General features: G+C 31.8%; 2 protein-coding genes and 1 pseudogene across 2 annotated transcripts; all 3 read right to left on the reverse strand.

Annotated features, from left to right (window-relative positions):
- Positions 1–298: 298 nt before the first annotated feature.
- On the reverse strand, positions 299–1,368 carry LOC107060677 (uncharacterized; annotated as a pseudogene).
- A 7,277-nt stretch (positions 1,369–8,645) lies between these two features.
- LOC102593133 (uncharacterized) lies at positions 8,646–9,864 on the reverse strand. Its single transcript, XM_006347466.2, has 2 exons — positions 9,643–9,864; positions 8,646–9,082 (listed from the first exon to the last, which is right to left on the reverse strand). The coding sequence occupies exons 1-2, from the start codon at positions 9,770–9,772 to the stop codon at positions 8,814–8,816; spliced, it is 399 nt and encodes a 132-aa protein (XP_006347528.1). The 5' UTR covers positions 9,773–9,864; the 3' UTR covers positions 8,646–8,813.
- A 3,895-nt stretch (positions 9,865–13,759) lies between these two features.
- LOC102593471 (neurofilament medium polypeptide-like) lies at positions 13,760–16,575 on the reverse strand. The gene is made up of 5 exons (XM_006347467.2): positions 16,252–16,575; positions 15,991–16,168; positions 15,626–15,798; positions 15,452–15,542; positions 13,760–14,473 (listed from the first exon to the last, which is right to left on the reverse strand). Exons 1-5 carry the CDS (start codon positions 16,270–16,272, stop codon positions 14,016–14,018), a joined length of 921 nt encoding a protein of 306 aa, XP_006347529.1. The 5' UTR covers positions 16,273–16,575; the 3' UTR covers positions 13,760–14,015.
- Between the last annotated feature and the right edge of the window lie 1,524 nt (positions 16,576–18,099).

An 18,099-nucleotide genomic window follows, 5' to 3' on the forward strand; every position in this document is an offset into this window, starting at 1 on the left:
GAAATTAATTTGTAATCGATGGCGATTGATGTTAATCGATAAGTCTCTCATTATTAATAGCAATCTACATTGATAATAATTCGTCAAAAGTTTTAGTGGACTGATCTCTCTCACCTAACAGACTAATTGTTTTAGTTGAGTTCTCATGTTTAATCTATAACCAGAGGCAGACCCACGTGTATAAATAGAACTGCATGTGCACTCGTTAATTTTGAAAAAAACCATGTATATAATATAAATGTATATCTATATTGAGTTAGCAGAAACTAAATATAATAATAGTGCCCCCATAGAAAGCATATAATGAAATCATATTGTATTGAAATGGATAATTTGGATTACATGTACAAATATAAGAGTTCATTGTTATAGTTACTCCAAACTACTTCAATGTTAACGTTGTTGTCTTCTGGATTCTAAAAACGAGCCTCTTTTCGTTTGCTCCTAACTGTGGCTAACACATCATACTTGTTGCAGATTGTCACCTTTTAATTTGTTGTTCAAAATCTACATTCACCTGCAATTTGACATATAACTAAGGTTATTCATACAAGTTTCCGACTGATAAATTGATTTCGTACCCAATTCCATATGATAATGAGTGCATATATTTTTTTGTCAAAAGCTCGAACGATAAAACAGTAAGTATTGGATTAAGAATAGGGAAACTTACGTGAATGTACCCTTTACCAACATGGCCAAAGTATACACTACTTATACACTTTGGTTGTATATGGTGTATCTATATATGTATAATGTACGTATAAGATATACATTATTATCTATAAACTAGATGATTCAAAGATACTGATAGCTTGAACATAAGTGAGTTTTAGATTACTGACTATAAACAAAATGTAGTGATTTAGGCCAGATCAGGACATATAGATCATATTATGTAAGCCCGTTTTCCTAGGCCCTAGCTTGTTGGGCCTAAGTTGCTTAAATCTACTGACACAAAAACATATATATTTGTTGACTTGGGCATTATCCTCTTGGTCCTTAACATATTTGGGGAGGCTCAACGTATAGACTTAAAAAATACACAACTTAGACCTCTACAAATTACTAACTCAATACAAGAACCAAAAAAACAAGACATCTGATGACACTTTAAGATCATTAAAAGTTTATTTCATCAAATTTTGTCCCAATACACATGATGCTATAGTACATAATTTTACCTTTGATATGGGAAAGAGCTTTGTTGATTTTTCTCTCACAACCATAAGAGTATAGAGGAACCATCATTTCCACAACAATATTTCTGCCGGCTGGAACTATCTGCATGTTCGCCATATATCCCCAAATTCAACACAATAACTATAGTCCTTATCTTATTTTTGTTATATAATACAGTATATATGTGTCAACTTAGGTTGAGTATGATGAGTTACGTTATTATATATATATATATATATATAGTGATAATTAGCATTTTGAGGATTATGACATTGATGACGATCTAAAATCAAAAGCAGCAGACAACATACAAAAGATTCTTTCTAAAAAGTTAGATGAAAAATTAATTAAAGAGCTAGCTAGCACCCCTTTTTTACTTTTCACTTTTAGATTCTTAATTCATCTATTTTTATTGTACAAATTAATTAACCCTACTGCTGCTGAAAGTCATTAATTTTATAGTATTGTATGGTTCACTGAATAGAGGAAATTTTATTTAAGTTTTTAAAAAAGGAGACGTAGAATTATGACTAGGACTTTTGTTTTTTGGAATCAAATTTGGTACAAAGGCGTCTCAGATTAATTAGGTCACGTATCACGACTTATTCATATGTCGATAGATAATTTCAACCTTCTTGTTTAAGAAGCTTGTTGCTACGTCCTTAGTTTTCGTTTAATTAAAAAAAGTTAACGAGCAATATCGGCCAAATGGATACAAATATGAATAATACACGTACGCAAGTATTTGTGGTTACGATATTATACTCCTTCAATTTTTTTTTTATCTTTTCCCTTGATACAATAGAAATGTTGTTAAAGAATGACAAAAGTCCACGGTTAATGAGATGTGTGGACTCCTTATAAGGTTTGGACAATTCTCCTCCCTTTGAGATAGCTTTTGGGGTGTGAGTTAGGCCCAAAACCTAATTTAACATGGTATCAGTGTCAAATGCTAAGCACTGGGCGTAAGGTGTTAAAGAATGACAAAAGTTGCACATTGATGGTTAATGAGATGGGTGGACTCTTTTTAAGTCTTGGGCAATTTTCCTCCATTTGAGTTAACTTTTGGAGTGTGAGTTAGGCTCAAGACCTAATCATTAAGCGTTGGGTGTGAGGTGTTAAAGAATGACAAAAGTACCACATTGATGGTTAATTATGAGATAGGTGGACTATTTATAAGGCTTGTGAAATCCTCCTCTCTTTGAGTTAACTTTTGGGGTGTGAGTTAGGCCCAAGACCTACTTTAACAAATGTTTGTAGAATCAAAATTTTAGGAGACTCAACTAGATGTGTTCAATTTCAGTTAAGATTTTTAGAGGCTACTCCATTCTAAACTCTAAATTCATGCATATATAAAGGGTGATATATTCTTTTGAAGAGACATCTCTTTGAAGAGACATCTCAAGTTTCCCATAACTCTTGGAATATTCATAAAGAGATGTAGGAAGTTCAAATCATCTTAATTTCATAAATACGCTACTAATCTCTCTTGGGGGAGTAACAAGATCGTATCCATATTATTTTATCAATAAAATTATGATATAATTATATTTTATTTGTGATTACAATTATTTTTTATAATATTAAAATTTGTCACAAACAACCGTAGTAACATTACGACGTTAAAAGAACAATAAAAATTCTTCAAGAATGTGATAGATTGCAGAAGAGGTGTCATTTGACACGAAACAGTGAGCTTTAGGCATTGAAGATTGGCCCTCGCCTGACTTAAAACCTGCAAAGATTTAAAAAAAAAGAAGCAATAAAACCGTCCCACCAGCATAGATTCAAACCCGCCCCACATATATGCATTTAAATGTGTTCTGCTCCACAATTGCATCGTCTCATTGTCATCCTTAGTGTTATAAAAATATATGGCTGGCAATAGACTATAAGTACGCTCTTTTAAATCATGATTCGTACCTCTATGATCTACTATTATTAATCTATAATGAATAATGATCTACGTACCTCTAGCGTGGTCGTCTAAAGAGCGCAAAATAACCAAGGATCTCAACAAATGTGTGGTCCATATAGAGATATACTCCTATAAATCATCAATTAATTGGAGTATTAAGTATATTTATTAATGAACCGTGATCAAATGATAATTGTTTTTGTTTAAACACATATTATATATTTATTGATTTGATATAATCAGTCTCATATTAAGTATAAGGAAAAGGGTCAAAATTACTCTCGAACTATTCGAAATAGCTAATATATACCCTTTAGTTATGTTTGAGATCAAAACTACCCTTGCCGTCTATGTTTTGAGAGGAAGGAATTTTTGCCACGTTGGACTGCCATGTACGCATATATAAGGGTGGCAACGGAACCGGTAACGGAACTACCGGACCGGGACGTTCCGGAACCGGAACGGAACCGGGCACCCGGACCGGACCGGACCGGAAACCGGGTCCAACCGTTAAAATTATAATTTTTTTATTAAAATTAAAAAATTAGGAACATTACACTTAAAAATTTATACTTTTAAAGTTTTAAATACAAACTTTAAAAGTATAAAAGTTTAAAATTCACACTTTAAAAGTTTGAAATTTTAAATTCAAACTTTAAACTATAAAACTATAAAATTTTAAATTTTACCATTTAAAAGTTTGAAAATTTAAATTTAAATTATAAACTTTAAAACTATAAAACTATAAAATTTAAATTTCACACTTTAAATTTTAAAAGTTTGAAAATTTAAATTCAAACTTTAAAAGTTTAAAACTATAAAACTATAAAAGTTTAAATTTCACACTTTAAAAGTTAAATTTGAACTTTTGAAGACAATAATAAAAAATAATTAAGGCGAATAGCCTATACTTTTATTAATATTAATTAAATAGTACAAGTTGAGTTACAAAATATTAGTAGAGTATTAAAAAATCTAATCTACACAGCCACCTTCTAGGAAGGGTTCTGTTTGAATTAGACCTCGAATTATTATACTCATACTAATAGACATTTAAATTTAATAGTTCATGCTACCAAGGAAATCTTTTTTTAAATCATTTAACATTTCTCTACTAACATGCTCTGGAATTGGTTGATTAGCTAGTTCTTCCATTGCATCAATGCCGTCATCACTAAAATCTTGCATTATTTCATCAACGTCATTTTCAAATTTGGTCGGTAGAGGTGGACGACCATAACTCCTTCTCTCGCCATTAATCCAATCTCTAAATAGTACGGATATCTCCAAGCTATCTGCTGCTAATGAATATCTATGCTCTCCAATTTGAAATCTTGCTGCACTAAAAGCGCCTTCCGAAGCTACTGAAGATGCTTGAATAGCTAACACATCTCGAGCGACCGGTTGTAGTTTTGGAAATCCTTTGCCGCGATTGCTCCACCATTCTAGAAGATCAATAGTAGTAGGTTCTGTATTTTGATTAATATATGCATCAAAATCATTTCTATCATTATGAGAAAGTTCAATAATACCATCTATCATATCATCAATATCATCTTCATTATTATATCTACTCCTAGAACTTTGAGGCTCTTCGTTATGTACTACATTCCTTATATCAGAATTATACAAGTCGTACAAATTTCTAGCTTCAATTTTTATACTATCTTTAACATCTTGACAACTAGGTGTTTCATCATCTTCACTATCAATGCCCAAATTAAAATATATTTTATCAACCATTCGTGATGCACCTTCATCTTTGTAATGTGGGTTTAACAAACAAGCAGTTAAATAAATTTGAGGAATAGGAATAAAATATTTTTTAAATTTTTCAATCATTTTCTTAACAGATGCTTCAAATCTTGGTTTATTTTTGAATTTATAAAATTTATTAGAAATAGCACAAATATTAGGTAAAACAGAGCAAATAGTTGGATAATAAAGTGCAGATATTTTTTTTGTAGTTAAATAAAAAACTTTTAAGAATTCTATAAGTTCTTTTATGTTATTCCAATCACTATCATCAAGTCTATATGCCATATTTGAATTATGAGCATTCCAAACCATTTGTAAAGGTTTCCTATATTCATAAGCAACTTCAAGCATTTCAAATAAAGAATTCCATCTAGTACACACTGATTTTGGAATTTTTCTAGGTGGAAGATTAAATTCACGACAACGATTTTCAAAATCTCTACGTCTAGACTTAACTTGACATTTAAAAATAAAATGACATGCAGTTTCAACTTTTGTGCAACCATCATCATATATTGCTATACCATCTCTAACAATCAAATTATATATGTGTGCAGCACACCTAATATGAAAACCATCAATATAAATAGGGCAAAGAGACGGTTTTAGTAATTCAACAGCATTACTATTATTAGAAGCATTATCTAATGTGACACTACTTATTTTATCACAAATTCCATAGTTTTGCAAAATATCTATAATTGTTTGAGCTATATAACTACCGGTTTTATGCATTTCACAACATTTATAACCTAAAATTCTTTTTTGCAAAGTCCAATTTTCATCAATCCAATGCGCAGTAATTGTGAAATAATCATTACCATTTACACTACGGCCCATATCAGTAGTAATAGCTATTTTACAATTGTTATAATAAAATAAACAACGAAGATATTGAAAATGTTGAGCTTGATAATCAAAGATAGCCTTTTTAATTGTATTTCTAGTAAAACCTTTAAAATGTGGATTATACACAATTTGAATATAATGAATAAAACCGGGATTTTCAGCAAAACTAAATGGCAAACCCATAACAACAATCATTTTAGCTAATTCTTCAAGATCTTTTTCTCTACTATATGACCGTTGTATACTAGAACCAGAAACATTAGAAGGATTTAATTGTGTTTGGACCATATTAGACCCCCCTACTCCTACAGTTTCAGGAAGGGTGGTACCATTCTTTTTAGCTTCGGCTACAGCTTTAGCATGCAAAAATTCATTTTTACAACATGACATTAAATGATTACTCAAATGTCCCGTCCCACCCTGTTTTCCTACAGTTTTATGATTCATTCTATGTTTACATTTATTATAAATAGCTTGTGTTTTATCTTCATTCTGAGTCATAAATTGCCACACAACTGATTTTTTAGCGCGTTCTACCTTAGTCCTAGGATGCACGGGGGGAATGGGAGCAGGACAACGAAAGGGAGCAGGAGTCGGGGAAGAGGGATTGGGAGTGGGACTAGTAGCCGACGGTGGCTCAGTTTCATCATCATCATATTCATCAACATTATTATCAAAACTATCAACATAAGCATTAACATCATCATGTTCATCATCTTCAGGTAATTCCTCTTCAAAATTACCAAATCTTCTTTGTAAATGTTCATGATAAGGATCTAATCCACTATTACTATCAATATTAAAAACAGTTTCATCAACATGCGTATAATCATCCGTATTTATTCTAAATTGAGAAGTTTTTTTAGTTTTAGATTGAGAAGTACTACCGGTTTTTTTATTTTTCTTGGATTTTGAGGTAGATAAATTAGTGAACGAATTAACTATGGTTGTTTTACCCTTTTCAATAATGTTTTTTCCGAAATCCATATTCAAATATAAAAAGTGAGTAAATTATATATAATACGAAAATGATTAGCAAAGTTTTAAACAAATAAATAACTAAATAAGTAGAGACTAGAGATTAATTACTCACAAAATAAATAATTAAATGCAAACAAATAAATAACTAAATGAAAAGTGAGTTGGAACGAATGTACCAAACGTCTACTTAAAAGAGTAGACGTGTATGATCGGAAGGCGAAAATTGAAAGTTGAATTTTGAAGCTCCAATTTCCAAAGATCAAATTCGTAATTTTAACGAGAATAAGAGAATTTGGAGAGTAGAGAGTAGAGAGATTAGAAGATATTTTTGTGAGTGAAAAGAATGAAAGATTAGGGGTATTTATAGTTAAAAAAAAGGATGAAAATGTAGTTTTAAGAAGTTTGGGGTATTAAAAAAAGTTTGGGGGGTAGGGAGGTGTAAAGGGGGGTTATGGGGGTGAAAGAGCCGTTGGTGGGGCCCAAAAGCCGTTGCCCAACGGCTCTCAACGGCTATAAATTTTGAAATTTCAGATTAAAAAAAAAATTAAAAAAAAAATTGGCCCAACCGGACCGGAACCGGGACTAACCGGACCGGGACTAACCGGTAAATTCCGGTTTCCGTCCCGTTACCCTTCCGGACCGGTATAATACCGGATCTGACCGGTACTATCCGGAACCGAGACGGAACCGGTAACGGACCGGAACGAACCGGAACCGGTACCGGCACCTCCCGGTTCCGTTGCCAGCCTTACGCATATATAGCAAAGATAACGTTTTAAGGGCATTTGTAGTCCAAAACATAGACGACAAGGGTAGTTTTGATCTCAAACATAAATAAAGGGTATATATGAGCTATTTCGAATAGTTTAAGGGTAATTTTGACCTTTTTACGGGTTTTTTTACCCACAATAGAATGGGCAAAAATAAATGGGTGGGTCAAAGTTCAAACATGAGATAATAACGTGTACGAAAATTTATGGATGACTTGACAATTCCAATTCAAATCGATCAATTGAATCCGGTATATTTTCCACGTTCATAGGAGTGTGTTTATGTTTCTGCTTTACGAATATGATTTTTTTTGGGCATTTCTAATAATATCCATCCTTGTTCCTATTTTGGCATTTTTCATTTCCGGATTAGCAAAGAGTTTTCAGAAAAAGAGGACAAGTAGATAATCTAAAATACAAACATAGTGATCGATTTTAGAAAATTTTAAAAACTACATAAATTATCTCAAACAAAGTATTACTTAGTAGTATTAATATATGCTTTTGCTTTGACCAAGAGCGCAAGTAATGGGGGGTGGGGGTGCATTAAAAACAATGGCGGCAAATGTATTGTATGGCAAAGTCGATGCCGATATATTCCCAACTCGAAAACTAAAATCCCTATTTTTTTAGACAAACAAAAAGAAAGGCATCGCAAGTCACAAGTATAATATTATTATTATTATCTCTAATCTCTAATTTGTAAATGAAATGTGACACGACATGACATGACATTTAATTTATCCATTCCTAACTCACATGCCAAATGAATAGTATTTTAATTCTAGGCGTGAAAATGCATCAATCTTCAACTGTGTCGCAGCTGCAATACATAAATGGATTCAAATTTTTAATTTTGTGGATTCTAAGAATCAAATTTCAATTATTAAGCCAATAATCTTGTTCGAGTTAATTTCAAAATTTTAGACAGAGATAAATTATGTTAAGGGATTCAAACTCATGATCATTTAGTAGAACAAACCCACCTTGACCATTGAAGGTTTCGCTAATGCCTAAATTGAGATAATATTCAAATCCTAGGTTCGACTTTATCTATAGCAATATTAGTATAAAGTGGTTCAGTTTCTAATTTACTATTTATTGCATCGCGATGAGGAATTCGACCATTAATTAACAAGTAATTCTAAGTGAGATTAGTAGTAGCTTAGAGGCATTAATAAGGTAAAAGTAGCAGTTGAGTTTTTATGTTAAAACTCTATAACAATCAAAGACCATAATAAACAAACATAAACGGATTATTTGTGCCACAAAAAGCAAACATAGGAAAACATAATATAAGTGGCAGCAGCTATTTACAATGTGGCTCATATATAATTGAGAGGTTGATATTTTAATTAGAATGAATATGATCTTGTGAAGGCCTTTTTTAAAGCTAATTTCCAGCTTAGAGATCGAGCCCTTATGAGGGCTAAAGGCGGCCTAATTCGATAACGACAAGTTGCTGATGAATCTGTTTCTGAATATTCTTCCATGTTGTCTTCTGTATTCCAAAAACGAGCCGCTTTTCTTTTGCTCCTAACTGTAGCTAACACATCATACTTGTTGCAGATTCCCCATACTGTCACCTTTTGTTGTTCAAAATCTACATTCACTGAATATATTCCTGCATTTTTTACTAGGATTAATACAATTCAATGAGTACATATATCAAAAGCTCCAAGGAAAAAACAGTAAGTATTGGATTAAGAATAGGGTAACTTACGTCCATTTAACCATCTAATTTATCAAAATAGCCTATTTATATACTTCGATTATATATGTCATATGTATATTACATACATTATAAACTAGATGGCCTAAAGATATTGATACTTGAACAAAAGTCATTGAGTAGTACTAGATTAGTGACTATAGACAAAATGTGCCAATAGCATTAATCTATTCACACCGGATCATCAGCCAGAGTGACAAACACAGAAATTATCTGGGCCTAGCTTGTTGGGCCAAATTGCTTAAATCTACTGTCAAAACATATCTGTCCATTGACTAATTGGGCCTTAACATATCTTCATGTACCATATATGTTGTAGACACATTAGATCTCTAGAAATTAACTCAACCAAAAAGACAAGACATCTGATTATAACCCATATCATTAAAAGTTTAATTCATCAAATTTTGTCCCAATATATATACACATGATGATATAGTACATAATTTTACCTTTGATATGGGAAAGAGCATTGTTGATTTTTCTCTCACAACCATAAGAGTATAGTGGAACCATCATCTCCACATACTGAGGCTCTACATTCACATTTCTGCCTGCTGGAACTATCTGCATGTTCGCCATATATCCCCAAATTCAACACAATAACTATAGTCCTTGTCTTATTTGTGTTATATATATAATACAGCATATATGTGTCAACTTAGGTTGAGTACTTCGCCTGATGATGAGTTACGTTATATATATATATATATATATATATAGTGCAACTGTGCAAATTAACATTTATTGGATTATGACATTGATGAAGATCTAAAATCAAAAGCAGCAGACAACATACAAAAAGATTCTTTCTAAAAAGTTAGATGAAAAATTAAAGAGCTAGCTAGCACCCCTTTTTTACTTTTCGATTTTAGATTCTTAATTCATCTATTTTTATTGTACATATTAATTAATCCTACTGCTGCTGAAAGTCATATAAATTGTTCTACTAATGTATGGTTCACTGAATAGAGGAAATTTTATTTAATTTTTTTAAAAAAGAGACGTGGAATTATGACTAGGACGAGTGTAAAAAGACTAGTGTCTCATTCAAACGATAAAGTTTGTTCTTCACAACCCATGTGCCCTGCATTGCTTAGCATGTAAGTTGCCTATTATCAATGCTAAGAATTGGATTTCAACTGTTTTTTCAAACTTTGACTACCAAAGTTATTATTTTTTCATGCTTCCTAGTTTAGATACCCCATTTGGCTTTTAGCAAAAAAAATAAATCTATCGATCCTTTAATGAACCTTTTTTTTCCTTCAGGTGAGGGGGAATTCGTGTAGAGTGAGGAAATAAGAGGATCATAGAAAGGGAAGGGGTGCGGTGACCTTTTCATTAGATTGGATCATGCACCTAATTAATTGGTGCAGTGTGAAATTAGGATAGTTGGACTGCTGTTTAATTTCTTGTATAAAAAATATGTGGTTGGAGTTTGAGGCGGATTCACAATTTAGTTGTAGGATTTCTAATATTGATCCTATTATATTTGTTAGCATGAGTTTTTTTATACTTATTATTTGTTGGAGTTTGAGATGGATTCACAATTTAAATTCTATGGATTTAGTATTAGGGTTATTAATATTAATCCCATTATATTTGTAAGGTCGTAAGTTTATATACTTACTATACTATTTACTGGACATGTCCCCTGGTTGAAGCAAGGCAGACTTTTAGAGTGGGTAATTTTTGAATTCTTTCAAACTCAATAATTTTGGCTAGTTGTATTGATTTGTATTACAAATTCACCAAAATAAGTATATAAGTAATATCAGATTAAATAATAGATCATTTATAAAATGTTGAATTCAAACTCATAAACTTCAAATTCTCAATCCGCGTCCAAATCAAAGGTAATTAAGCGCGCGTCAACCTAAAGTAATGGGGGAGATTGAATGAATATGTTTTCTGTAGTTTCAAAAAGTGATGAACCTAAAATAATTCCTTTTACTGTCATGGAAAAGGTGGTTGAGCTTTTGCGTAGCTTATGGTCTTACATGACGCCAAAGTAATCTTATCCTATACATATATTCCTCAGTGAACCTAAAGTTTTAAGGAATAAGGCTGCACTTACACTGACCCCGTTCCGTATTTCTATGTAATTGTTTGTTTGGATTGATTTATTTTAAGTATATTTTTAAGTTCATCCAAATCGGCTTTAACTATCAAAAGTATAGTATTATCTTAATTCAAAGGACAAAGCACAAGTACTTCATCATAAGCGGACTTAGAATTTGAAAATTAAGCGCACCACCAAGGATATAATACAAATTAGTTAGTGAAAACATGTTACACCATAAAATTAAGATGTAAAAATTAATTAAATGACTTGTTGGTAAAAATTGCACCATGGGTGCATGTGCACTTTATCCCTCAAATTTTATTACTAACATATTTCTCTCTCCAAACTCAACTTATGAAATTATACTATTGTAATCGTTAAACAGCCAACAGATACTGGCATGCAGCAGCTACCATTGAAGGAATGCAAATATGGGCTCACGACAAAAGTGATCAAGCCTATTAGTTACTTTCTTGGTGGTCCTTTTTTGCTGCATGCCCTAGCCTTCTTGTTTTAAAGTATAGCAGCAATATTTGAATAGTAACACAACAGGACAACTAACCCCTGCTTAAATAGAATTTAATGACAATGACAAAGAGGGTGTATAGTGACAAACATTTTGAGTTAATAAAGCATGTTGTTCTTTTCATCAAATAAGAGCTGATCGTCTTCTCATAGATTCCCTTCACATGATCGATCCCCCACCTATCATCATCTTGATAAGCAATAATTCCACCTACTGATTGTGACAATATAGTTACTTCTAGCTTTTCCTATTGCCTTTATCTTAATTAAGTCCGTCACTCGATTTTGAAACATGTTAAAAGGTTGTTTACAAAAATCCATTGTATTTTCTAAATTTCTATCAAGTCTATTTCTGAAGCGACACTCCTAATTTACTGAAACACAAACTTGAGATCTCTAGTTAAAGTATAACCGTTCTGTTAATATGTGTGTATCGATTATTCCTACGTTAAACGTGGATTGTCGCTACGGTGCGATACAATAGAGAGCCGAGAAATGAAATTTATGGAGACAAAAAGGAGATGGCGGCGTGGAATCCCAAGATTTATAGAGGAAAAGTGCCCCCACCATGTTAGTAAATCGTTCAGTTCACTTTTACTTGTCACTCATTTTTTAAATAGATTTTATTTTGATTTGTCACTTTTGAAATATCAGAATTTTCTATTTTTTCATATTTTACCCTTAAAATTATATATACTATTCTCTAAATCAATTTTCAAGATCTAATACTAAATATCAATTAATAGAAATAATGTAGTAAAATATTTATATTAATGATTATTTCTTAATGAATATATCAAATAGTGACAAGTAAAAATGAACGGAGAGAGGGAGCACAAGTCGGTAGCTGACTCAGATCCACGTAAATCCCAAATGGTGGGTCCCAAACCACGTGGAACCCATGCACTTGTTTCTGTAGAGGGAAAAAAGAGAATCTACGATTGAACAATTTCTAACACGCATCATGTCTCAATTTGTATTTCTTGGGGCCGCAGTCGGTTTATATGATGTTATTTAAGTGTTTTATTTCGATTAAGTATACCAATTGAGAATGAAAGGAAATTTTATAAATTTAAATTAAAGACATGTTTATGATTTTTAAAATTTATAATTATAAATTAATATTGGAATAATTCTTTTTGCTAAGTATAAAAGAGGCACTTTGTTTGACAGTGAGACAAAGTAAAAAATAAATAAGACACTTATGGTTGAGCTTTTTTCCCTTTTTCTTATTTATTTATTTTATTTGAAAACAACGATGGGCCATAAAAAATTAATTGTATTGGATTTCGGATCAAAACCTTTGTTTTCACTTTTCGAATTTATCTTAAAGTTTTGTTTTTATAAAATAAAATAATTTAAATTATATTTCATAATTAAATGATATTTATTTTTTTTTAAAAGAAATATACATTTTAATTTTAAATATTTATTGTAAAAATATGGCCAAGCACAACTTTAGTTTTATAAAATAAAGTTTTTTTTTTTTTCAATTTTTATGGGCAATGTGAAATGTCCTCTTAGATTGAGGTCGACGATTACTATAAGCTTTTACCAATTGTTTTCACCTTTCATATGTCGCTTCTTTAAAAAGTGTTTTCGTTTCGAGCCTGCTTTTGCTTTGTCTCTAGTTCCATGATTTTATATATGTGATAAAAATCCTTCTACTTTTGAAACATACTTATATGACGGTTGAAAATTAGAAGTGTTCATCAATATAATTAATTACTATGAGTAACATTTTGTACTATTCAATTATGCTTGTTCTCTGTCTTATCATTTCGTTGGATAGTATTTAATAGATCTTACTTTGTCTTCATGGTATACATATAGTTTCGTAATATAGTCGACCGGGCATATTATAAAATAAAAACATCTAAGGTAGACAACTTTAATTTGCACAATTTATAATGAACGAGATATCATATTGTAACATTATCAAAGATGGTAAATAATAAATATACACAACAAAACAATAATATGATGTACTTAACATTTTTATATCTACTCTTGAAATACCATATTCAAGATTAGATATATATTACACGATAAATATTTATATTTATCATTATTCATCTAGAGATAGAATAATCCCCTTCACATGACCATCAATACAACAAATCAAATTAAATACTCCTACGTGTTTAAATTAATCATCGTCCCACAATATCATAAAAACTTAGTGTGAGGATTGATTAATTAAGTAGGTACTATAATTGCTTGCAGGTTTATTAATTATGTAATGCAACATGCATTAGGGTTTTCATCGGAAAATAGCTGTGGAGGTGGAATTCTTTCAATGACGTAAAGTGGCTGATACTGATGATAATACATCAACTTATTAATCGTATGTTCATCATAATGATCTTCAATTGGAACGATCATCTCTTCTCCTCCGCCACCGCCTTCGTTTTTTTCTCCCTCCGGTGGTTTTTCACCGTCGCCCCCTTCTTTATTTTCAGCGGGGGCTGCACCGTCATCTTTCTTATCTTCGGGCTTTGGTTCTTCAACGGGCTTTGCCTCGTCGGGCTTGGTCTCTTCAACGGGCTTTTCGGGCTCAGGTTCGGGCTGTGGGACAATTTTGGCTTGTTTTTTGGTGCGTCGATAGACATAGTCGACGAGCTTGTTAGCGTCCATAGTGCCTGTCACCGTTACTTTGCCAGTGCTGGCTTCTGTTTCCGCACTTCTAACACCTAAATTCAACAAGACAAATATTAATATGATTACTAAATTAAAGTGATACTTAATTTATGACGACGAAAATAATACATTCCGTAAGGAACATAAAGCTGTATAGATGAATCCGGATTCGCTAAATTCTATTGGGTCAAAGACAACGGTTCTGATTTTACACGGTCACTTGACAGACTTTAATAGATTAAGTACCTATCATTTCTGAGGTTTCTTATCATATTTTTCACGCTATCAATTATGTGCAAATTATTCAAATAATTTGTAAAATGCTTTTGCAGCTAAAATATATCATATATGGATAACAATCGTGCACCTGCCCATTGTCCCACCACCACCTAAAATATGGTGATAGAGGTGGATAAAAGCTCACCATCTCTCTAAGTAAAAACTTATTTTTATTCCAATATGTATATGGTACTATTTATTTGAATATAAAATGGTTTTACTCTACCGTGGTTAAGTGATATGTATTTAACTTCATATTAGCCATGATAAGTTCGTGTAAACATTTGATGTGGATAATTTTTACGCTTGAAGCTTTGTGTTGACATTCTATGGCTTGCTCTTGCCTTTCACTCTCACTTGGTCTCTTTCTTCTGAAAAACAAACGAAGCAAAGTGCATGACAATTGACTATCCGTTTCACTCGGCCTATTTTGCTGTGTGTATAAGGTTTCATCATTACCATCCAAAAATCTAATGACATTAGTGTTATTGATGATTTGATTATCTTAGACCACGAGAATCTCAATCGTCAAATACTCAAAGTTTACTTCTTTGATTAGGTCTCAACTTCTTCAATGTGATCTTCAAAGTCGTTTACATACGAGATGAAATTATCATTAGCTAGACTTTGTCTATCCATAATGATAATATTAAAAAGAATAACCATTAGTAACAAATTTAAAATGTTATAATGAATAACATTCTTTTTATTTTTATTTTACAAGCCACAGAACATGGTTAGTAATATGTTACCTTTCATTCTGAGAATCTTTTTTTTAAGTTGCTCAGCGCAGGCCTCACAATGCATGTTGACATTAAGCTCCACAGTAGTCAATCCACTTACCTAATAAAAGCAAATATCCAATGTTCACATTATGATTCTTTATACCAATAATCACTTCAAAAAAGCTGCCATAAAAATTATACCTGTGAAGCAACAACTTCAGGAATTGGTTCACCCTCAGCTGCCGGCAGGGGTGACAACACTTTTGCAACTCTTTTAGTTTTCTTCGTAATTCTGTCGCACACTGCTTGTGGCTCTATTACTCCCTTTATTGTCACTTGGTTTTTCGCCATCTCTATTACTACCCCCTCAACCCCTGCTCCAAGGTACACACAATCAGGGCAGAGCTAATGTATCGAAAGGGATCATTCGAACCCCTTTCGTCGGAAAATAACACTATACTACATACACGGTCTAATGTTTACTTCTTTTAGTTGTGAAAAATCTGATTTCGCCACTGCAGTGCTATTAAGATAAAGAACAAATAAATAATAGAAGCTATACAAACCTCTAATCTTTGAAATGGACCTCTCAATTTTCTTTGCACATCCAACACAATGCAAGTCCACATACAAAACAAAAGGTGAAGGCGGTTTTGGCTCTTCTTTTTTCTCCTCTTCTTCTACTTTCTCCTCTGTTTGCTCTTCCTTTTTCTCCTCTGTTTTCACTTCTTCCTTTGGTGGCTCCTGTTTTACGTACATTTCATTCACAATCTCATCAATTCAATAAACAAACATAAATTCATTCATTCAAAAAACAGAGCACTAACCTGTTTCATTTCTTCACCCATTGTCTCTGTTTTTTCTATGAGTATAATGTCAAAAACAGAGTGATAGGTTTTATATAGTTGAAAGTTGGAGAAAAGGGGGCTGTGAAGAGAATCAAATAGGAGTTATATGACAAAATAAGATTATAAAGAGAGAAATGGGCGGTGCGATTATTACTCAAAAAAGCAGAGTCTGTGCGATGGCAGAGCACATGCAGAGCAACTAACTGCCTACAATGAAACTAAATTTATTCCTTCTTTTTGTATATTAGTTAGGGAAGAACAATTTTTTTTAAGAGAGAAGAGGGGAGTTTCCAAAGAGTAGGGGCTAATCAAATTTATAGACATAAAGTGGATTCAATTAAACAAATAAAATAATTAAAGGGAATTAGTAGGAGAGAGATTAGATACAAAAGAGAATATTGTGCTTTGTGAGAATAATAATTTAATCAAATTATATATTGTACTATCTCAATTTATTTATTTGTATTTATTTTATGCTTTTTTAGAGTCAAATTATATTGATTTTTAATTTTGAAAATTCATTGGGTTAATTCTCAAATATCGAAATTATTTATCTCTTTAAATATTAATGTGAGGCTTTTTTCATTCTTAACACTCCATCTCACACTCAAAACTGAACATCCGATGCGTGAACATTTAATTTGAAGACCTAATATCGAGCAAGATAGATATTGCTCTGCTACCATATAAAATTAGCTCTAAAAAAAGAAGGTTATCTAAGTCGGAATTACTGTCAAATGTAGAACTTGTTTCAATCTCTTGTAACGAAGAGAGCGTATGTTGTTTAAGTTTCGAGAACTATTGTTGTCTCCTGTTTGAGTGTGTCCCACAATAATTAATCACCTACCTAATCACATAATTTTGTCTTAATACTCCCTCTATCCCTAATTATTTGTCCACTTTTGAATTGATACACCTATTAAGAAATTAATAATTGACATAGTGAGTTTACAATTTACTCCTATTAATTATGAAGTGGATGAATTAAAAACTTAATATTTTCAAGAAGTTTTTATATTTTTCAAAGTAATTAATTGAGGATATAATAAGTAAAAATTTTTTATCCTTTCTTAATTTGTCAAAATGAACAAGTAATTAGGGACATAGGGAGTAATACATTGACCCAGGAGCACATTAATTAGCCAAACCATCACTGATTAACTTCAACTATGCGTTAATCAGACCTTTAATTAATTCGTCATTTTCCTAATCTTCTTTTTAATTGTAGAAAATTCTAGAACAGAAGATGAAAATTAAACACGTGGGGCCTCATATAGAGAACGTTAATGGATCAGTAAACAATACTCCAATTTGCTATGCTTCACAATGAACTAGCAAACTCCATTATTTGAAGCTTCTCTTTTTTTTTCCTCCCTTTTATCTGATCTTCAATTTCAAAGGTACTTTTTTCCCTGCATAAATTTATCGACTTTCTGTGGCAGATGAGTCTGGTAAAAAAAAAAAAGGAATATATATCCCTAAACTTTAATTTCTGCGATACAACTTGGTAACTTTGAACAAAATTTGGGGATGCTAAATTTCTAATGATTTGCGTGTAAAGTTCTTTGTGCTTCAAAGTTGGTATCACATGGGTTGTTCCACTTCTACATCTCAAACTGCCCGGGCAATTTAGTCCAGTATTTTAAACGCGAAATATAATAAGTTTAATAACTTAAATTATAAAGTAATAATATATCAATTTAAAGTTTTGAATTCAAATTTAGTGTGTACAAAATTAATCATGTCTAAGAAATAAAATTGTATAAAACAGAAATAATAGCAGAAATAGAAAAGGAAAAAGACCCAACAAAAAGGAAAACAGAAACA

This window comes from Solanum tuberosum, unplaced genomic scaffold, assembly GCF_000226075.1.
Source record: "Solanum tuberosum cultivar DM 1-3 516 R44 unplaced genomic scaffold, SolTub_3.0 scf00093, whole genome shotgun sequence".
Taxonomy (NCBI): Eukaryota; Viridiplantae; Streptophyta; class Magnoliopsida; order Solanales; family Solanaceae; genus Solanum; species Solanum tuberosum.

Bases quoted from the DNA above. Each gene is read 5' to 3' on its own strand.
- LOC102593133 (XM_006347466.2), bottom strand. From the start codon at position 9,772: ATGGCGAACATGCAGATAGTTCCAGCAGGCAGAAATGTGAATGTAGAG. The intron at 9,083-9,642 runs GTAAAATTATGT...TAAAAAATGCAG, and splicing joins TGCTCTTTCCCATATCAAAG to GAATATATTCAGTGAATGTA.
- LOC102593471 (XM_006347467.2), bottom strand. From the start codon at position 16,272: ATGGGTGAAGAAATGAAACAG. The intron at 15,543-15,625 runs GTATAATTTTTA...TGCTTTTATTAG, and splicing joins CTGAAGTTGTTGCTTCACAG to GTAAGTGGATTGACTACTGT. The intron at 14,474-15,451 runs GTAACATATTAC...TGTTGAATTTAG, and splicing joins AAAGATTCTCAGAATGAAAG to GTGTTAGAAGTGCGGAAACA.